Source organism: Ambystoma mexicanum, chromosome 10 (assembly GCF_040938575.1).
Source record: "Ambystoma mexicanum isolate Mex_15411 chromosome 10, UKY_AmexF1_1, whole genome shotgun sequence".
In the NCBI taxonomy this organism is placed as follows: domain Eukaryota; kingdom Metazoa; phylum Chordata; class Amphibia; order Caudata; family Ambystomatidae; genus Ambystoma; species Ambystoma mexicanum.
The window spans coordinates 1514391368-1514414387 of NC_090932.1; the positions used below are offsets into that span (position 1 = coordinate 1514391368).

Sequence of the window (23020 nt, forward strand, 5' to 3'; positions counted from 1 at the left end):
AAACAATGTTACAAATTAAAACTAGACCAACAAACACACAGAGAAAAGAGCACACAATCACAAAGAAAAAACACACACTATACGAAGTATTAGAGTACCAAAGGGACCAGTTAATTAGGTAAAATAAAACGGATCACCGCAATGGTTTCCAAAAAAGTAAATACTTGAAAAGTTCATATTAAGCTCATGGAAATTAAAAAATAAATCCGAACTTGATTGCAATCTGGCACACCACCATATATTAAGGTCTGTGTAAGAAAAGGCCTTATTGAGGACCAACAGGCTTTAGCAATGTCAATGTCGGTGTCAGTGGCAATACCCGGCTAGGTTGCTTCCAGCATCCCACAAGGGCCGAACCGAAATTCAGGCCCAACCGAAATTTCAAATCAGGTCCTCGAGTCCCGGATATCTTTAAGATATCCAACGATCATCCAAAAGATTTTGCCAAATCGCAGGCTATGGCAATGAAGTTAAGCTAAGAGATCAGCGCCACACTTCCAAATAAAATTGTACACTCGCAAGCAGAGTTGAGTCCGTACAATGACAGGCCAAGTCACCATCCAGGAGCAATTGTGAATTGTCACAGACTTTGATGTTGCAAAAGACCCAAAGAACAACGCCACACTCCCACGGGCCAAAATGGCTTTACAAGGTCCGCCAAGAATCTCTGTATAAATTTAGTACAGACAAGGAGATTGCACAGAAAGGTTATAAGTAACAGCCAAGGTCAAAACCTTATGTGGTTCCATGTAATAATGTCCCCTCAAAAATTACACCATGCAAAAAAATCGCCGGAAAATGTCAGTTTTTTGTGGGGACATTATTACATAGGGAGCGGGGACACCCCTGCAACCCCTGCTGCCCCTGTCCCTATATATATGGTCACCTATATAATGTCACCACAACCTTTTCCCAGCGACATTATATACGGCGACCATATATATAGGGATATTATTACCTGATACCCCTTATATGGCCCAAGTTAGCTGTGCCACTGGTTTCAACTGTGATAACTCTGCGTGAAAAATGTAGCTTATTTTATAAAAGTTGCAGAAATGCAGAGGGTAACTGTAACAATAGAGCGAGTTGCCCACTCTTAGTCGCTGCTCTTGGGTCGGGGCGCTTAACCCCACACCAAAACACTCCCGCAGCACTCCACTTTGCTACGCAAAGTGATGGAATTAAATATAGTCTCCACCCACATGTAGTAGATACAGCAGAAAGACTGTGGAAATGTAAGCGGTATTCCAGGCTGTAGCAGGCTGTCACCAAAACACTCACGCAGCACTCCCTATATAAAATATCTAAACAGAACATACATTAGCACGCCTTATTAGTTAGTACATTCTCCGTGACCATCTTAAGTGCAGCCCCCTACGAGTGACCTAATAGTGCAGTCAGCAAGAAAACAAGAACAGACTGATTGGCTAAAGTTATACATTTAACATCTAATAAAATGGCACACCCTAATTGGTCAAAACAAATTCATGTAACTTCTGTTGTGCAGTCCCACCGAAACGACCCAATCATGTAATGAATGTGAACAGTGAAGTCAGCAAATTAGACATAGTAATATCCTCTCCCATAAGCTCAGCCAATATGGCAATTCAGGCATTTAAAAGGCTTTGTAGCAGTTTACTCTGCAACACTTTTTGCAACTCCCATTTTGAAACATGTTACTATCCCTGGCCCACATTTTTCTGGCTGTTTCTTGGGAATCAGGTTGCTTCATTACAAAAGTGACTGAGGCTCCACTCTTAGGAAATTAATTGATCATGTTTATTCGTACTACTAAGCCATTGTATTGCAGACTCAGTTGTCCCAACGCTTCCTAGGGGGCTTTATAACCACAACCTAGTTTGACGCTTTCCCAATATCTCCACTCAAGTCTTCGTTCACACCAAAATATATCCTTCACAACTATAGTACTAAACTATCGTTGGGAACACAACCTGATTTTCTACATTTTAGTCAAAGCGCCTGAGAACTCCTTGGCACTGCAACAATAACTAATGTGTGTACTGCACCTCACCCTTCATCCAAGGACCTCGGTACACGGAACGCTCGCTGGGGGAAGTAGGAATAAAGTTTAATTAAATGGAAGGACAGAAGCTCAGATTTGCGCCCTAGTGCCCTAAATGGCAGAAATCTACAACTCTGACAGGGCCTAGTCCAAAATGGCAGGACTCTGGCTAAGGTAGCAAGAGGGCGTTATGCTAATGGACCAGTAACAATGAGCTTCATCAAGATTTTCCTGGTATCCCGCTGGTAATTTCGGGGGGATACCGGTAAATTGCTCTTACAGTCTCCGCTGCCTGATATCCCAGTATTGCTGCGATATTACGGGTGGTGACTTGCCAGTGATTTGAGGCATTTATTCGCCGTTAGGGGCCTGAACTCCCAGAAAGGTCAGGCCTGCCAGGAGATCTGTGGCCCCGCCGGAAAACTTGAAGTTCACTGGTCTGGAAAAAATGCTGGTGTCGGAATTACCGGCATTGTTTCCAGACCGGCACACACATTATGCCTCAATATCTTTTGCTGCCAATCATTCCACCACATACTCTGCAGCCTTGTGCTCGCTAGAATCTGGCAAAACTAAATCCTGAAATGCACCAACAAATGACAAAAACACTGACACTACATATCGTCAGGCTAATAGAATTTCCACAGAGTGTACTTTCCTTCGTGTTTGCGGCATTGCACCTGAATCCTAACAGTTGCATCCTGTGTACACTAGATGGTGGTCTGCTGCTTCTGGCCACAGTTGTACCTGACCACAAGGATCACAGTTGTCCGACCCCTTCTGTTTGTAAGTTTGTGAACTTCTATGTTTCTCATGCATGGGCATCTTTCTCATGCTTCCAAACACTATGCAGGTTAACCTGGGAGGAGTTATTTTAGTACCAGCAACCTATCTAACAGGGTAGAGGGTTACAATGTTATGCTATGCAATGCTTGCAGATAGTATGGCATGGGGACAGAAGAGTTATGCGCACAAGCGGTTGGGGGATACACCAGTGCTGTATGCAATGTATGTGAATGGAGGATAGCAGAGAGGCAACGCGCTGGTCTTGGAAGCAAGACCATGCAGAGCAACAGAGGTTTGAATCCCGGATCCGCACTTATAAACCGAACGCAGGTACAGTATTAGGCGCGTTATAAAAAAACAATTAAACAAATAAAACACATAAATACATTGAAATGGTGTGTAGTGGTGCAGGCAGTAAGGTGGCCGCAATTTGGTAGGTGTTGACAGTCTTTAGAGCTGAATGAGCAGCTAAGTAATGATTCCTATGTGGTACAAAGTTACATAGCGCTCCTTGCCAGGCCCAGACATGGGTACATGGCCTTAGCAGTGCTGGCTCCCAGAGATTGGATTTTTCAATGCCTGAATCAGCCTATCAAGTGCAAGCATAGGCGGGTCGGTGGCGAAAGCAGCCCAGGCAAGGCTTCGCCGAATGTAGTGCCATTTTTAGTGGAGCAAGTTTTCAGTTTCTTCAAGCCACAAGGCTGCAGTCCCCACCCTTATGGAGGAGCAGCTCCTATGAACATTTGTAAGTTGCAGAATGAACCGCTAATATCCTAAATTAGATCAGGGAAACTGCTACTCAAATAGATGTGTGCTTAGTCATGTGCCCATGCTCCATTTCCATACATAGAAGGTACAGAAAAGGTGAGAACTGTGTTTGTTATTCAGAAGAGGGAGCTAGCCTGCAGACAAGCTGTTGCGCTCTATGGATTTACTTTCCTCAAGTAAATTTGATTTTGTCTGTGCAGTAAGTGAGCATTATACCTTTAACCACAAACAGCAGGAACCTTTCCCTTTATACCCATGTCCTTCCCTGCATGTTATGTGGCAGGTTGTGCTCTTGGGAATTGAGTACAGACCTTGCTGCTCAGGCCAGAGCCTATCCCAACAGGCTTTGAGAAAGATTACTGAGAGAGAAGAAAAACATGATCAAGGGAGTTCAGGAAGAAGTACAATTCCGAATGTTGGGCATGCTTACATGAGGTGTGCACCTTTGAGCATATGTTGTGGGAGTGCTCAAGGGTGAGAGGTCTGTGGTTTGAATTTGACCAGATCTGCAAAGAGAAGGTTTATATGGATTTTAAGACCATAGTACTGGGTAGTGGGGACTTGCTGGACTACCTGACTACTTCTCAGAAAAAATGGATCTTTCGTGGTGCAATGATGGGGAAGAAGCTCATTTTGAGACGTTGGAAATCGTCTACCCCTGTTACTATTGAGGAATGGATTGCAGAGATGCATTCTCTAGCAGATATGGAGAGAGTGCTGTATCGGAGAGAAAAGAAAGATGCATTATTTAATAAGATTTGGGGCAAATTTCTTTTACTGTGTTAGACCTATTTTATTGATTGTTTTGTGACTCCTGGGGGGCAGGGGGTGTTTCTGATGTATATAGTTGGTTGAATTGCTGTGATTATTGCATGATGTTTATATTTGCTGTACATATGTTACTATGATGTGATCTTTTTGAAAATAAATATAAAAAAAAGGAAGAAGTACAAGAAGCATGAAGAAATCCTAAGCACGCTGTCCTGTGGAATGAAGGAAATAAGTGGTGGAGAGATGAACCTCTCCATCTGTGAGAAGAAGAGACCCCAGAGGTCTAACACAGAGCCCTTGGGCAAATGCAAGGAAGAGGTACATCCTTTCTACTTTACCTTCAGGGAAAGTGAAACCGATGTTTGCAGACAATGTCACTGCTATATTTTATTTTATTTAAACAAGCATGGATGTGCCTGCTCATGTCCGCAATCTCTTCTGGCAGAACAGATTTGTCAGTGGCTCTCCAACAGCATCTTTTCATGATTGCTTTGAAAGATATATATATATGTATATAAATATATCTTCTGGGCTCTGATAAACATCAGGCAGGGTGAGTAGCACTCTTCACATCCCCAAAGTAGCAAGGTCCAAACATCAAAATTATGGTAAAATAATCCATCTTTATTAATGCCTTGCAAAATGTCACAAAAGTTAAAAAGCCATCAAGAATACGGCACTCCCAAAGAGCAAAATGCAGGTGCACGTTGGGAACGTTAACGCGTTTCGCGGCTTGCCTTGCCGCTTGATCACAACGAGTCCCCATCACACCAGTGAGTTTTGAAACATGGTGCAGAGCAAACGGTGACCATTTTCACCGAAATAAAAGAGGGACTCCGTTGAAAAACATACTCCTTTTCCAGCAACCCCATGGCAGACATCTTTGCCTATAAGTGCCACAGGATAGTAAATATGCATGAAAGTGGCAATACCGTCTGTTCCGGCTGTGGCAGTCCCTGTCTGGTATCCTAATTGGGGATGTGGTATAATATTGCCATGTGTGTTTATTGCACTGTTTGTCCGCCATGACCTGCCGAAAGTTCAGAGCATGTGTCAATTGAGCCCCTCCGTGCCGAATATATATTTAAATGCATTGCATACATTATTGAAAATCATGTTTTGCTTAAATGGCAGTACACATCTGAGAAACAATGAGCAAATCTCCATTAATTTTCCAACACAGCTTTTTGGCATAATACACAGGTCGTGAAATGGAGTTAGTCGTCTTGCTTTTACGGATGCCAGATGTGATATATATTCCAACTGTCTGGGGCTGGGTCCTTAGTTGTCGTGTCCATTGAACCACCACCATTTGATATGATATGATATGATATGGTATTTGTAACGCGCCTATACACGAGTATTTCAGCGGCAGACACGGTTGCCGTAATTTCCTTGCATCTGTGAGGAAATCCAAGACGCAGGTAAGTTTAACAGGTTTTATTCTGGACCCCCAAAGATACAGCACAGGCAAAGCTTCAGCAAAACTCAAACTGACACGCTTGGAATGTTTCCCTACGAAGTAGAACAATATTCCACGCGTGCCAGAATAAGACACATCTTCCCCCTTAACATTTCACTTAATATCTCACAATATTCTTGAAGAAAACAAAAGCTTAACAAAAACTATAACATGTAACTTTGGAAAAATGTAAAAGTATAACAAACACCATTTTACTAACGTATATAATCTCTGAGCTTGATTGGAGGGCCACACCTCCTAACAGGGCGACCAGAACCATATTGAACAGCATCATCACGCACATAATTGTCATCACATGTTTCTTCATCAGATGACCCATTCTCATTGCCCCTTGCTACAACCGAATCATCAGGCACCACACCTGTCGCCCGCACCACTTCTTCTGACACGCTCCCCTGAGCTCCGTGCAGACCAGGATAAAAATTCAACATAGATCCTTCCAATCCAGTATCAAGGCAGTTACCCCTTAACGCACCGCTATTGCCCCCATCCAATACCACAATACGTTTTTTACTCCACCTTGAACCATCCTCCAACTGAACATAACCCACCCCACACTTAACCACTCTCATGGGAGGCAAAAATACACTCCTGCCCCTTGGAACAAATCTGGGATTTTTGACACTGACCACATCCCCCACATTTACACACAACTCCTTTTTACTGTTTTGGCTCTTCCTCACAGCCTCCTGCTATGCCAGGAATCTGTGCTGCACACCACTGAGATCCATATGACACGGACCGCCACCCCCCCAGCGCCATAGACATTAACCTCGACCCTGCCTTCCTACCTCTCATTAATTCAAAAGGTGTCTTCCCTGTGGCCACAGACGTGTTCCTGCAATATGCAGACAAGTATTCCGTAACACCATCTTCCCAGTCGAGACCATTGGCAAGGGAAAGTTGGATGGCACCTTTGATTACGCCATTTACACGTTCTACCAACCTATTGGCACTCGGATTATACAGAGCTGTGCGATGATGTTCCACACCAAATTTGTCCAAAAACTCCTTCATTAATTTGGACACAAACTGAACACCATTATCGGTCATCAAACTTGCAGGAACACCTATCAAAAATCTTTTTAAGAAACACCATAACACACTCCGTCGTCACTCTGCCAAAAGCCGCCACTTTCACCCACCGAGAAGTATAATCAACTAACACTAACAAAAACCTACACTCTGGTTGCAAACACTCAAATGGACTCATGATGTCTAAAGCCACCTTGGACCAAACGTCCTTGGGAACCTCTACTGTAACAATAGGCTGAGAGTGTGTCACTTTACTCTTATCACTGAGAGCGCACGCACCACAATCCTTAACCTTTATTTCAACCTCCCGATCCATAGATGGCCACCAATATTCCTCCCGCAACCTTCTTTTGGTCAAAGATCGACCTAAGTGCCCTTCATACGCCAACGCCACCAACTTACTCCTTACACTCACCGGCAGAATTCATCTCTCACCTCTCGACACACCTCAGGGCCCCACAGCTAACTCATCCAACACCTGGGCATGACCTTTTCCTTCTGCTCTACCTCTGACCGCCTCCCAACCCTTGAGCAGACCTTCCTTAATCCACTCTAACTCAATATCCTTCTCACTCTCCACTTCCCAATCCTCCTTCTTAATTGTGGGAATAATACTAGCCACTTCCATATTCATCTCCTCAGTAGCTTCCCTTTGTGAACCGTCCGATGTAGCAGCTGGTAAGCGAGATAAAAATCGGCCACCACGTTTTTACTCCCTAGCAAATATTCCACGGTGAAATTGTACTCTTGTAATTCCACAACCCACCTGGTTATTCTTTGAGAAACGGATGAGGTACCCCGAGTGGAAAATACATGTACCAATGGTTTATGGTCCGTCCTAACCACATAGGGAATGCCCCATAAAAACGTTCTAAAATGCTTGGAGGCCCATGTCACCGCTAGAGTCTCCCGTTCAATCACTGAGTACCTAACCTCAGCATCCCTCAATGCTCTAGAAGCAAATGCGACAGGACCATGCTCCCCATCACAATATTGCTCCAACACAGCACCCAGACCCAATTCACTCGCATCCACAGTGAGGATTGTTTTATTCCTGGGATCAAATGATCTCAAACACGGAGCATGGTCCACTTCCTCCTTTACCAAATCAAACTCTTCTTGACACTTGCTTGACCATTCAAATTTAACGCATCTCTTGAGCAACGCTCTCATACACGCCGTCTTTTCTGCATAGTTAGGAATACATTTTATGTAATACTCTGTTAAACCTAAGAATGACCTCAGCTGGTCTTTGTTTATAGGAACAGGGGCATCCTTCATGACTTGGACCAATTCTAGTTTCGGACTGACGCCACTAGCACTCAAAGTATGCCCTTAATATGATACACTGGGCACGCCAATTTGACACTTCGATAATTTCACAGTGAGACCCTTTTTACTCCGCACCCTCATCCCTTCATGTACCCTGCCATCGTGTTCCTTGCGACAACTGCCCCAAACCAGAATGTCATCCTGAAAATAACTCACACCAACCGCACCATTAAACAATTCTTGCATTAGGCGTTGAAACACAGCAGATGCTGACGCCAAGCCAAAAGGCATGCAGCAAAATCAGTAGGCACCATAAGGAGTTACAAATGAGGTAAGAGGCCTTGAATCCACATGTAAATCAATCTGATGATAAGCAGCAGATAAGTCGAAAGTTGAAAAACATGTTGCTCTGCCCAGGGTCAACAGTAATTCATTCTCAACCCCCCATCACTCTTCCTGACAAGTACCACAGGGAACAACCAGTCAGAGCTCTCTATTTTTTTGATAATCCGCTCACCCTCCAGTTTCTCCAACTCGCATCTTAAACCCTCTCTCGCCAAAACCGGAACATTTCTTATCTTGTGCACCGCACCCCTCTTAAGCACGATGCGATGAAAAAAACCTTTAAGTTTTCCCAGCTTGTCAGAAAATACCTCTGGGTACTTATCCGGCAACAATTCAGAGACATACCATTTGAATCCTCCCCAGACGCTTCCTGAATGCTTAATACAGGTACTTCTTTACCAGGATGAATCTCAATATTTAAAGCAGCCTGCTCCTCGCAACCCAAAACACTGGTGCCCTTAAGCACCACGTACAGTTTACCCACAGTGTGCCATCCTTTGAACTCAATGTGAGCCTGCTCATACCCTAACAATTTAATGGGTGCACGCCCATAGGCACTAGGACTTATGTCGGAGGCGCATAAACTAGACACCTCCTTGTCCAGTTTCTCCATTTATGTTTCAGGTGAAATCATAGTATACGGTGAACCTGAATCCACCAGCATCTCCAAGGGGTGACCGTTTATTGACAGTCACCCACGGACCCTTCCGTACCACACCCTCCACATGTAATATCACACCTTGATTCACTTTATCATACGTTCCACTATCTTGGTTTACCACACCATCATCAGGAGCCACCATACCCACAATACCTTTGGACTGCATCCCATTATTGATCCTACACATGCGTGCATAGTGTCCCTTGCATTTACAATGCCTGCACTCAATACTGACAGCCGGACACTCTTTTGACCCCATCTGATGGCTAAACCAACCACATTTCTTGCAAGGTTCCCTTCCCTTAGAGACCCTCCAATTCTGATTGTCTACTTTCTCTGATCTTTTTCTTGTATCTGCATTGATCCTTCTATACTAAGGTAGAATGGCTTGAACAGTATATTTATGACCGTCCTTCTCCGTGACGGTTTGCACACTGGCCTTGGACACCTCGATGGCCCTGGCAATTTCCACCACCTTGTCCAATGGCGGATCACTCTCAATCCAAAGTTTCTCTCTTATTTTCTGGCTACTGGTTTTCATCATAATCTGGTCTCTTATATATTCATCCAAAATCCCAGAAAATTACATGTCGCCATCAAGGTTCGTAAAGCCGTAACATATGAATCAATAGACTCTGCCATTCCTTGTGCTCTCGAAAAGAACTGATAGCGTTCCAAGACCACATTGGTCCTTCTCCCGACTCGTCCTTCTAACTTTTTTAAGGCAGTCTCATATGCACTTATTACTTTGTCGCCTTCCCCACTGCCAGGAATGTGCACATCCTCCCCTGGCAAGTGGCGAAATATCCGCAGACCCTCCGTGCCAATGCAATTCAAAAGCGCAGCTTCTTTATCATCATCACTGAAATTTGCCCCACCAGCCACCCTTAAATATACCTTGAAAGCATCTATCCATTGATCCCATGGAGATGCTGGCTCCCCCGGAGATGGCAAAAAGACGGAGGGAGTTCTGGCAGCAGTATGGAGCATGGTGGCTGGGGGTGCCCCACGGAAGAAACAGTCAGCTCAATAATGTACCAAGTTGCTCCACAAAGTATGTACTGGCACCACTCTGTCAAGGAACCTGAATGCACAGTACACCAGACACCACCCCCCTGCACTTTCATCAATATAAAGGGTGTGTCCTTATTGCCGATTGTTTGCCCCCAACAGTGCGCAGCACCCCAAAAAATAAAACCAAATTGTACCTTAGTTGTTGCTGGCCTTATACGTCCCTGGATGTGAGCACTTGCACATCGATGAGAAAGGAAAATACAATAATAAACTCTCACGTCCGTTCTCTGCTGACGATCCTGCTGATTGAAATGGCAAAACAACGGTTGTGATCATGAGAATGTGGAACCCGACGCAATCCGCGTATCGCAGATGGTCTCCAAATTGAATTTACTTCCTTCCAGCCGCTGCAGACAGCCAATGGGAGCGTGTGTTTCTCCTCCGGCACCGGCAGCCAATCACCTCACTGAAAAGGCTGGCTGCCTAATCCTCCGGGCATGCTCCGACTCCGCCCAAGCACGCCCCCACCTGACTGGAGGTGGGTTCACTGGCTTCCTGATCAAACCGAGCAATCACAGGCTTAAGCAATGCCCCCAAACAACAGCTCTTCTGCCGTAACAGATGCAGCCGCCCAGGATGCGCTCGCTCCGGCGCAGCCCCTTGACTGGCGGCAGCCTTGATCCTATCGGATCATGAAGTCGGCAAATGGGGAGAACTCACACGCCTCCAGAGCACTCCTCCTTCCTCCGACCCCAACAGGACCGCCTGCTAGAGCGTCGCCGGCACACCCTCCAAAGTCTCCCTCGCTTCAGTCTCCCCAAGTGTGCTTTGTGCACATACTCTCGTGAAACTCCGGAGACAGAGATCTCGTGGGATTGATTCCCCACAACTGTACTTGAAGTGTTCCAACTCCTACACCTGGCTGAACCAATATGGATCCACTAAGACAGTGCTCTACTCATTCGTGGTACTTTGTGCATTTCTGCAGCAGAGGAATTGGTAAGCACTTTCCCTTTAAGACAATTGAACACAAAGTTTAAAGGAAGTCATACAGCAAAAGAATTTAACTCCTTCAGCCTTGGTAGCGAGCATGCGCTGGGGGATAAGATGCAAAACACATTTTATTTACAGAACACACTCAACGAGTCAGTTCAGACATCAGAGGCACATCCTATTTTCTTACAGCCCTTGTGCAAGGTGTCTGCTCCAACATCAGAGGGACACTGCAATTTCCTGTAAAAATCTCACAATGTGTCCACTTGGAAAAAGACAGCATTAGTTTCCCTGCTGCGCAAGCACAAAGGGCTCACGCAGGAAGATGACAACACATTTAAAAGTGCATTTACTTCGGTACCACTTTTAAGTAGCATGAGACCAGGATCCAGGCCGTTTGCATCTATAGAGGCATTCAGTGCAACATGACGTTGCAGCGTTCCATCAATTGTTCAGATTAAAATCCAAAATGGTGAATTAGCATTTTAAAGGCTTTGTTCGGCTCCATAGTTCCAGAGCAAACGCAGGTGAATCAACATAATACAGGCAATCACAACATCTCAATCATTCTCAGGTACAGACCCAGGCGATTGAACAAATGCATATAAAAGCTTGGTAAGAGAAGCTGGTAGGGTCAGTGTTCGGAGAAGGAGTTGGTTTCAGATGTTCGGAGCGAGTTGGAGGGATAAGGAGTTTAGACAGAGGAAGGGGAGACAGGAGGTGGTTGGAGACATAAGGGGATATAAGAGAGGAGAAGGTTGGCACAGGAGATCAAAAGGAGCTTGGCGGTAGAGAGCAGAAGGAGGTTGTTGGTAGAGAACAGAAGGAGATTGGCAATAGAGATCAGGAGGAAGCTTGCTGGAGATATCGGGAGGAGGTTGACTGCAGAGATCAGGTAAAGGTTGGGCTGGGCAACCAGGTAGAGGCTGGTATGAGACACTAGAAAGGGGTTGGCTTCAGAAACCGGTAGGTGTTTGGCCTGAGACACTAGGACAAGGTTGGCCTGAGATGCTGGGAGGTTTGTCTGAGACAGGAGGAGTAGTTTGGCCTGAGACACTTGAAGGAGGTTGTCTGAGAGAGCAGGAGGAGTTTGTCCTGAGAGTTAAGGAGGTGGGACCTGAACATTAAAAGAAGGTTGGGGTGTAAGACTCATGAGGAAATGGAGGAGGCTAGCAAGGTCATATGCAGCAAGTTCACAAAGGCACAAGAGTGTACGCCAGGCCAAAGGAAGGGTTTGGGTGTCAGGCCCCTGATTTAAAGGGGATAATCCCACAGTGATATCCGGGGATGGGAGAGTTCGAAACACACTGAGAGGGACATAGGAAGGTGCAGGAAACCTTTTAAACCTGATTTTGATACTACAGGGAGAGTCCATGAGAAGAAAGGGGATGAAGGGTGCAGGACCCAATTCAGGCAAAAACCTGTTCCACACTGTCACTCAAACATGAAGGACCCTAGAGAACGAGAAGACTCATTCATTTTTCTTTGATTTACGTTTTCAGTCCCTATTTCGCAAATAAAAAACTCGTTTTTACTACATTTCCCTCTTCGCCTGGTCGTGAACCCTCTCAACTGCATATCAATCCCTGCTCTGCATGACTCTTCCTTGCCAAAAGAGGACAACTATGAAAGTAAGGGGTGTGGCGACCAGCCACGGTTTAGTGACGTGTCCCTGTTGAGCTCCCACTGGATCCTTTATTTGATTGTGCCTTCTGAAGTGGATACCGTCTCAAAAGGGCAGAGACTTGCTGCTGATGCTGCCGGAGCATTGACAGTCACCCTGACATGAGACATTGCTGCAGCAGAGACTGGGAGCAGTGAGTGATCCTTCGGTGGTGAGTGCCTGGGGGAAAATGGCACCGGCCACTTGTTGAACTGTCAGGAGTTGTGCCAGCAGCTAGGAGATGGTAAGGGCCCCCAAGCAAGTCAGATCCAGGCGGAGGGTGAAGGAGGCGGTCCTGGATCATGAACAGCAGGCTGCCAGCTGGTGCTGCAGGATGGGAGTGCGGAGGAAGAGGAGCCCCCCCTTTGCCGGCCTCGCGTAGCGTGTGCGCAGTGGCCTGCCCGGCAAGCCCAGAGAGGATAGCGGGCTGCAGGCGTTCTGGGCGGCGTTGTTTTGATGTCCTGGGGTGGCTGGCACAGTGGCATGTGGAGGAGGCAGAAGGCAGTGCCAGTGCGACATTGAAAGGCAGTGCCTCATCCCCTGGGCTGCAGGGGCTTAGACTGAGTGCCCACACAGATCGCAGTGCCCTGGTGTCTTTTTATTTATTTTTTATATTGGCATTAGTCTAATACATTATAACTTTAAGCATATTTCATATCAAAAAGAAATATCTAAATTATCAACAAACACAACCTTATAGTGTTTCCTACACGTCAATATTTCATTACATTGCATTAAATACGCGTAATTAAAACCTTTTCCATCCTGTAATTCATCCCTTCTAAGTACATAATCCCTCTGGTGTATCATTTAGGAATTCATTCTCTTTTTTGTGGAGCTCCTTCTATATATCATGTACTGCTGTGCTTACTACCACTGATGTTGCTCCATAACCCTTTCCATACATTTTGGTCAAAACTTTACATTGAGAGAAAATATGACGACAAGTTTCAACTTCTGTATTACAACATCTGCATAATCGTTCTGCATAGGGGATGTCAAGCGATGCTCCTTTAAATTCTCTTGTATGCCAGATATTCATACGCAGCTGCAGTATAAATCACTTGAGTTAATCACTGGGTTCTTTTAACAGATAGGGTGACGGAGTATAAGTTTGCCATCCCTGTCGAACTAAGTCCTGGTATTGCGTATTCATGTGTAAAATATCCACGTTATTAGCCTTGTCCTAGTCTTTTGCTTACTTTTTTATTTTACTCTCGATGTTTGGATCCTATAGAGCTGTTTCTAGGTCAAGGTTAAGCTGGGCTATAAACCATTCTGCAGATTCTTTAAGTGACATCAAAAAACTGTTTTTGCAGTGGTTGTCTAAGGTTTTACCAAACAGCCTGCACAAGTAATTTGACTCGTCATTGCTACTTTTGAATTTTACATATAACAATGATCTTTGCACTCGCCAAGTAGTATGTAATGACGTGACCCCATACTCAAGACATAAGGCTTCCACTGGGACTGATCTAGTGACATTGATAATTGATCGCAAGAATTTACCTTCTAATTGCTCCAGCCATTTTATCTGGTCAGTCTCCAATGCAGACAATCCGTACATTAAAGTGGGAATTACGCTGCCTCTATATATTTCTTTTAGACCCTCAATGTTGTTTCCCCCACAGTGGCTTACATAGTGCTTGATCGCTAGCCATTTTTTCCAAACTTTATTACTCACTTTTTCATGATAGAATTTTCCGTTGTTATATGCTGTAATGCAGAATCACAGGTAGTTATATTCCAGTACATTTGCTAATGGAGCATCATCTATGTGCCAAATAAATGTTTTCTTTTTACTGATGTTCTTTTTACTTAAACGCAATGTTTTTGTTTTCTCTATATTAATCTCCATTGCGTTCTCTCGAGCATATTGTGTCAGGGCGTTAAATGATCTCTGTAGCCCTATCTGTTTGCATTTAAATATTATAATGTTGTCTGCGTAAGCCAACATTGGGATCTTACGCCATTTACTCTAGGTGGGAAGTTATTCGCCTCGAGAAAAGTTTTTTACATGCCATGGTGTCTTGGTGCTGGCTCTGGGAGTGGCACATGTAGTAGACATTGACTTTGGTAGTGTAAAGTGGCAATTAATTCCTGGGCCTGCGCTGTGGGGCTGAAGGTATTCAACTTGGTGACGGGCAGGCTGCAGAGTGGTTTGCGGCACCCTGTGGGCTAGGTAGAGGAGCTGCAGCGATAGAGGGGACAGGATGCTTAGGGGAAGTAAAAGGACTGGAGAGATCAGTGGGGCCTGCTTGGTGACGGTGAGCTGCCCACTGTAAGGGAGGCATGTTATCACAAGTATGACACTGACACAAGAGGTAACATTTCAATAACCTTATTCAATTTTCGGGGGTTTTGGAAAAACTTCTGTTTTGCCCTGTAACTATGATGGGAGTAGTCTTTACCATCAAATAATAAAGGAAACACAATCCTAGTGTCTATCAAATCAAAATGGCCTATACTAACAAAACCTAATTCCTGCCCTATCTCTTATACAAAAAGTGTGTAAAGGGAAATGTGTATGCAAAGGAAAATCCGTGTTATAACATAAAGGATCAAAATGGCTGAGTCTGGTCTCCTCCCCACTTTGGACAGCACAGCATAAGGCGGTCCCCGTAGACAGGATGACACACTCTGGCTCAGGTTTAAAACGTGGATCGAGGCCTGCCCGGTCTTCCATGTTAAAGTCACTTTTCCAGCGTTCCAAAAGTTCTTTCACAGTTCAACAAAAAGTTCACAGTTCAACAAAAAGTTCACTTAGGTTCCTTCATCGGGCTCAAACCTCTCAATCACAGCACTTGCATGGGTTCCCTTCACCAAGCTTAATTCACATTCTTTGGGGGTTGCCTCCTCCTAACTTATCACACGTCCAGTCTGCCTCAGACCGGCTCAGACCTTATCCTGATGTCAAAGACTTTTGAATGTGCGATTTTATTTACTATAGACCTCCGCAGCCCCACTTCGGCTTTCCCTTCAGCTCAGACTCTTGTGTTATTTGCCTCAGTGTCTCTTGGTCTAGGTAGTTCAGTATCCTAGGCATAAAAGTTCAACATTCACCTTTTCACTTCCCCTTCTGCCAGGGTTAATCTTGACCATTACGTATTTTAGAGTTCATTCACTTTGTTGCTTCATAACAAAACCTTTCGCAGAGACTTTCAAGTGGGCTACTTCCTTTCGCCAGACCACTGAGCTGCTCTGTATCACTGGCTTCCCAGTTGTCAGTAATTTAAAGTTCACCATGGGGCTGCCTTCCTTTGCGTCTCATCCACACGGGTGCAGCCTTCAATTGTGAGATCTACTGTTGCAACTTTAGTCTTTCCTTAACACACACCAGCCTTTCATGTCGCTTGCCAGCTCACCGGTTGTGTGCATTCCTTTCTTGTCTCTGCGGTTTAATTCACAAGTCAAGGGTAATACCACTGGCTCGGCCTCGCCCCTCCCAACTCTGTCATTCACCCAGGAGGGTCACTGGTGCCCTTGAAACAAAATTCAGTCTTCTTGTATGAGATTTGGTCTTCTCTGTGTACCCTTCACGGCTCTTCTGAGGCAACAACCTTCTGCAGGAATCTCCTGGTTTTCTCTACCTTTTGCTCTCGTCCCTCTGTCGGTCGCTGTGCTCCAGTAGGTTTGTCTTTGCCCCGGAAATTCTGCTCCTTCTTATTTTCCACCTTGCTCAGCATGTGTCTCCATGTTCCGCCATTTATCCATGTTGGAGAGCTAATGGGTATCAGATGTATGTGATTAAAGTGAAGTTCCTGACTTTGCCTAACATGATTAGCGGGACATATCCAATGAGATATGTAAGGGGTAGTCTTTTTACTCTGTCGCCCTCTTCTTCGGCCCAGTGTTTGTTCAAAAAGGGTGTGGGGTTGGAACATTGGAGAACCCTATAAAATAAGATGGGTTATGGGTACAGGAAAGGGGGTAATACTGTGTCTCACCATTGGTTGTCTCACCTCCACTTCCTGAAGGCCCCTTACCCAGGTTATCCTCCCGCACTGGTCCACCCCCAGGATCTGGATCCACAGGCAATGGCTGTTCCCTGGCACAAGGGGGGGGCGGGAGGAGGGAGGGAGGGAGAGAGAGAGGGAGAGAGAGAGAGAGAGAGGGAAAGAGGGAGGGAGGGAGGGAGAGAGAGAGAGAGAGAGAGAGAGACAGAGAGAGAGAGAGAGAGAGAGAGAGAGAGAGGGAGGAAGAGAGGGAGGAAGAGAGAGAGAGGGAGGGAGGGAGAGAGGGAGGGAGAGAGAGGGAGAGAGAGAGAGAGGGAGAGAGAGGGAGGGAGAGAAGGAAGGAGAGAAGGAGGGAGAGAAGGAGGGTGAGAGAGGGAGAGAGAATATTGATTCCCAGTGACTAGTAGGTGAGACACTATTTGATTTCTCACACCACCCCCTCACTTGGACTTCATGGTGGCACGGGCACTGCCCTGGAACTGGTAGAGAAGCTGGGTTATGGGGCTGTGGCTGCCTGGGGAGGCTACAGCAAGGGGCCCCGGCCTGAAGGAATTCTTGGTGTGTACCACTACCTATTCTCAAATGTTGGATAAGCATAGCAGGGTCAGGGCCAAACAGACAAGCATGGAAGCCTTTACCAACAAGGACGGATGTGGTGCAGCCCAGGCACCCTTGCCTCAAGGGGGAGAATCTTCATCTGTGTCCATGAGCCAGCAGGGGGAAGACCGAATACTGGCAGCGATCACAGTATTACAGGCTTCCTTGGTTCGACAGGTGCACACCGGTCCCTCGGCCCTCAGCATACGGGCAAACAGATCTCTGAGGGTAGGCATGGGGAAAGGAAGTAGGCAGGGCTGCCTGCTGTCCCAGATGCTGTTTATTCTAGCATTGGTGCTGCTCACGGTCTATTTTAGATCAGAATATGGGGGATGGTGTCAGACATCTGATTTTTTTTTACATGCAGATGATGATGCTCTACATCACGTACCCGGATCATAACCTGCCATACCTTCTGGATGTGTTTAATCGATTTGTGGAGGTCTCAGGTATATATATTAGCAGATTGAAGTCTTGCCTGTTTCCGTTGGTGGGGATGCAGGGTCGATGCAACAGCGTGCTGCGCAATCTAAGCTTGCTCTGGGAGACGGATACTTTTAGATCCCTCGGGGTGAATGTACAGCACGACTTCTCCGCCTCGCATGCACATAATACACAGAGGATTCTGGATGGGATTGTCAAGTCTATGGCGTTCTGGAAGAAGCTCCTGTTGTCAATGATTGGGAGAGTGGCGCTCTTGAAAATGGTGGTGCTCCCGTGTCTGTTATATTATTTTGTTATACACAAACACCTTAAGGGTAATCTCAGTCTGCACGTGCGCTTTGGTATCTTCTAATATTATATAGGAAGGCTGCAACCCCAGTTGATATAGGTGTTACCCTACACCTATTGTAACACTATAAAATCACATAAACTGTATGCATGGCGCCACTCCAAAATATGTAATATGTGAAATTTATTTACAAATGGTGATTAATTCAGTGCAAAAGATACAGTAGCTTTGTAACATCCAAGCTACTTATCATGAAAGTTAACACTTGATTGTATGTCTATAAAGATTACTAATTCATTACACTCAATTGTGTGCCTATAGAGATTACTAGTCCATCCGTGTTTCGACCCCAAGGTCTTTATCAAGACTTTTATGCGCTTAATGGCACATTCTCTCAACATATCCTTCTAACCTCATAGAATTTATCTACATTTGATATTCCAGAATGCATAATTACATTGACATAAAATCAAAAATCATATTCAGAATTGTTTGAGAGCCACAAAGTATAACAAAACAGAAAGGGGCGTGGGGGCAAACAAAATCATTATCCATCATTGAACTCCAATGGTCCCAGTACTAAATCCTTTAATTCAAAGAACACCTTTTGTGCAGGATTATAACTCTAGGTCTTCCGACCTCTTATTATGTGCAGTCAAGCAAGGGCATTCTCCATGTAGAAAACCGGAGGGTCTTTCCCTCCCTACTCCCAGGGGATCTTTTACACAGGTGGTCAGGGGAGGGCCATCGCTGTTGAATCCAGACCCTCGGGGTGGACAAGCAGGGGAGAATCACCTGGGTGGAGGGTCCTTTGTGATTGGGGAGGGATTGTCCAAAGGCAAGAAATGGTACCCCCCTTTTTCCAATATCCCACTACACAACATTCCCTTCTATTAAATGACTGCAGGCTGTCCCAATTTCCCTTTGACAAAACCTCCCCGCTCTGCTAAAATACTGCAAAATCTAACAGAGGTACTTATTCCTTTCTATCAATGCCCCATTAACAAGGACAGGCAAAGTCAGTCACTGAATACAGAACGATCAAACCTGAGGTCTGTTAGCACACCACCAGTGTTTAAAAGGAGTGAGCCAGAGAAACGGAATGATCGAGCTGGAGCCCAAGGAGGTCCATAAGTCGTACTATGAGAGCACAGGCGAACTGGAACACCCAGAGAACCCGAGACCTGCTGGGGGAGAACAGGGGGCCGAGACGCTAAGAGCCTATGGTGTAGAAAGGCAAAAGCGTTGTGAGGGAGCCGTGTCTTAAGAGGGTTAAGTGCAAAGCTGCTCTCCAGAGAGAAATCTCTGGAAGGATATTCGTTATCCAGGGCCTGAGAGGCCACCCAGGAGAGTTGGAGTTGCTGGCAAGGAGCCCTTGGTCTTTAATCGATGAGACCACAACAGTGACATTAAAGAAATCACAAGCAGTGAGTTCAAAGCCAGAGGGGAACCCGGTTGATGATAGCGGCAAAGCGAAGAGGGACAAAATGTTGCAAGCAGTAGGATAATTACAAGGATGAGCGTAGGATAAGAAGCGTGCTGAAGAGGAAAGCTTCAATTGTCCGTTACGAAAGTAAAAAGACGAGCGAAACAAAGTAACGAACATTCGCATGTACGTTAACACGTGGTGAAAGGAGCTCTAATGAATAGAGACATTTTGTACAGGAGTGAAGTTCACGGAGAGAGTGAATATGGAAGCAACTGAAGGAGGGCTCTACTTGAGGTAAAAGGTACGCCAAGACCCTGTGAAAACCTGGTGTTGAATTGTAAAAGGCGCTGGGGGCACGATATTGAGAAAATCTGAAGTTGATCTGTAAAAAAGTGCCGGGGCACCTGATGAAAATAAGCCAAGATTTAATCGAAAAAAGGTGCCAGGGGCACAGTGAGAAGAGAAAACTGAAAGAGAGGCCTGAGTATCACTGGAATCACACAGGGCTGAAAGTACTGTGTCTTTATTGAAAGTCTCCAAAACTCTGACTTTGTGAGGGTATGGAGTCTCACCTGGTATTGTAGGCCATGTTTGATATGTTTGAAACTGTACATGATTTCAGCAGGTCTGTTCAAGATGCGAGGATGATGTGGTGGATATGCTGCACATGTTTTGGAGTGGCCCGGTGGTGCAGAGGTACTGGTGGGCAATTGTGGACAAAGTCGCTCAGGGGGGCATTGAGATGCATACTCTGCCGCCTGAGGCCTTTCTTTTGGGGATGTTTCCACAGGGAAAGGAACACAGCGCACACATAACCAGAATAAAGGATTTGATCCGTGTGTTGGCTAAACGCAGAATTGTTATGGCCTGGAAGCAAAGGAGGGTCCCGGTGTGGATGCGTGGTGGAGTGACATGCACAGATGGACATCGGCACAGACCTCTGTTTGGTACAGAGCTGTATATAGATGTATGAAGGAAATCAGTGATGTGGCCTCTTGGACTGCCCTGACACCGGCGATGTTTGCACCCTCGGATGATTTGCCCCTGTATAAGACCAAACTGGGCCTGCATACAAACAGGATACTTCATTCCACCCGAGGGCACCTGGGAGGTAGTGTAGATCCTTGAAATTTCAGACTAGACAGCTTGAGCCAGTGTTTTTGTGTGTTTATTGTTGGGCTATGTTTGGCTTGGATACGATCATGCTTACTCTGAGATCCTGATTTTGTGGTTCATTGCATTCTTTTTTCCTTTCCTTTTCTTTTATTGCCGGTATTATGCATTGTGTATTATATTATTTAAGATGATTGAGCCATTAGTTTTGTGTGTTGTGCATTGTGTTGAAATAAATAAAAACTTTTAATAAAATCACAAAATGATGAAAGCAAGCAGGGCTGCAAGGCCCAGAATAGCATGTTTTTGTGCTGGGGAGTTTAGGGGTGGCAGGTAATCAGAACCAGATGCTAGTCTGAGGCCACCATATATCCCCTGGCCAATGTATGATTTTGTGTTAAAAAATAGGAAAATGTTATTGGCTGCTATCAAGTGAGTCCCAGCTCTTATGTTTAGGGGTCAGTTGCTTGAAAGTCAACTGTTTGACCTGAGCCAGCCCCATCTCCACCAGTCTTCTTGCCCACTTGGCTCCCTAACCCGTTTAGTCTGGTCCAAATCGGTTGGAAAGAAAGGACAGCTGGATCCCACTTAAAGGAAAAGGGACATGTACAGTGATTCAGGTTGTCTCAGTCATTGTTAGGGCTCCTTCAAAACACCCCACACCCCTCTCTGCAATCCCCAATAAGCATATACTGTGCTGCAACCATCACAGTGGAAGGGTGGGGACCTTTGTAAATTAATCCAGCGTTTGGTGACACCCAGAGTGAATTACAGGGCTAGTTTGCAGAGAGACACATTCATATAAGGGGTCATACTGTCAATCAGACATTCTTAACAACTTGTCCTGACCTGCTTACGAATGCAGGCTATCTTAGCCAGCTGTCAAAGATTGAGAACAAGCACTAAGAAATCTGAACCAGCATGAAGGTCTTTTTTTTAGATTTTTAATTTATCAGTGGATGTGATTGTACTGTGCTAAAAGAAAAGGTTGTGTGATTGATGTTCACGTTCATTGTGGCCATTGTATAGCTTTTCAATGTCTAACCTTTGATGTGATCGATAAAGCACCTGGACTACAGTGATACAGAAGTTGAAGACAAAAATGTCCGCTACGTCGTCAATTTTGCTCCTGAACTACGAGAAATCATCTCTGAGACGAAACTCATAGAGCAACTGGGGTTTCCTGTGCCTGAACTGGCAAGAAATGTTGCACTTCATGAAGAGAAGTTCCTAAGGTAGGAGAAAAAAGGACAGTGTGTAATTTACTTTTAATGTTCATCCTTAGAGCTTGTATGTTGTTTGTGCATGAGGGTCTTGTCGGAAGTATTAGTGAATTAATTAATTTCAATGAATTAACAACCATCTGAATTTCAGCCGTTTGATGATTCAGTAAAATGTGCTAATTTAATACACTTCTCCACCATCGACTCTGCAGTAATTCATCTTTTTATTTTTTTATTGTAAACGATACATGACAACACTAATAATTATCTCATTTCTTAGTGCTCACAAGAATGTGGACAAAGAGATATAGAGTTCAAGTAGACACCTTTCACCCACAGAAAATGTCTCTAATTCTGCAACCTACAAACCAAATCCCAGAATCAGCACTGAACACAGGGTAACACAAGATGCAGGGGGACCAGGGGACCAGGTAACCAGCCCACAGCTATCTGTTTCATGACCAAAATTCCCCAAAGAAAGTGACTTCTGGTCCTAAACAGTACACACAAAACCATAAAGACAGATGGGGATATCAAGCCTGCAAGCAAGGGTCAACCCATCTGTGTAGCACATCAAGGAAGGGGTTGGGAAGGCATTAGACATGCAACTCCTTTTAACATTTTCAACATCTCATTTATGGTCTTTGAGTTGCCCATGTCTGTTGTACATGTTCTTTTTGAATCTTTATACAAGGGTCTGGGAGCCCATCTACGAACACAGACAAATAACTTGTTCTCTGGGTAGGTTCCCACTCAGGAGGCTCTACAACCATGTGTTAGCTCCCTATCCTTTCACAGAGAAGAAATATCAACTTGCATATCATTCTGGTCCTACCCACCTGGACAGTCAAGCCACGAAATGCTAGGCAATTCTCCTCTGAACAAGAGTACCAACAGGAACCCCGACACATGTTTCAGCCTTGTTGTGCCTCATCAGTTAGCTTCAGCTGTGCCTCCACAAGCACAGTGAGCAAGGGGGAGTAGCTGTGCCTCTCTAAGCACAGTGAGCAAGGGGTGTGCAGTAAGCTAAAATATGGTTGTAGACCTTTCTGAGTGGAAGAAATTCTATAGAACAGGGTACTTGACCCATGTCCGTGCTCAGTAGAGAGGGTCCCACACCCATGTTTAACTTTTTGTATCTGGCCAAAAGTGTCA

General features: G+C 45.2%; 1 protein-coding gene across 1 annotated transcript in view; it reads left to right on the forward strand.

The window, feature by feature from the left end:
• The window catches only part of DNAH10 (dynein axonemal heavy chain 10), a 2725177-nt gene that overhangs the window by 451824 nt on the left and 2250333 nt on the right, over positions 1-23020 (forward strand). Inside the window, exon 15 of the mRNA XM_069619694.1 lies at positions 21708-21877. Coding sequence (XP_069475795.1) covers positions 21708-21877 — 170 coding nt within the window. The remainder of the gene's footprint in view (positions 1-21707; positions 21878-23020) is intronic.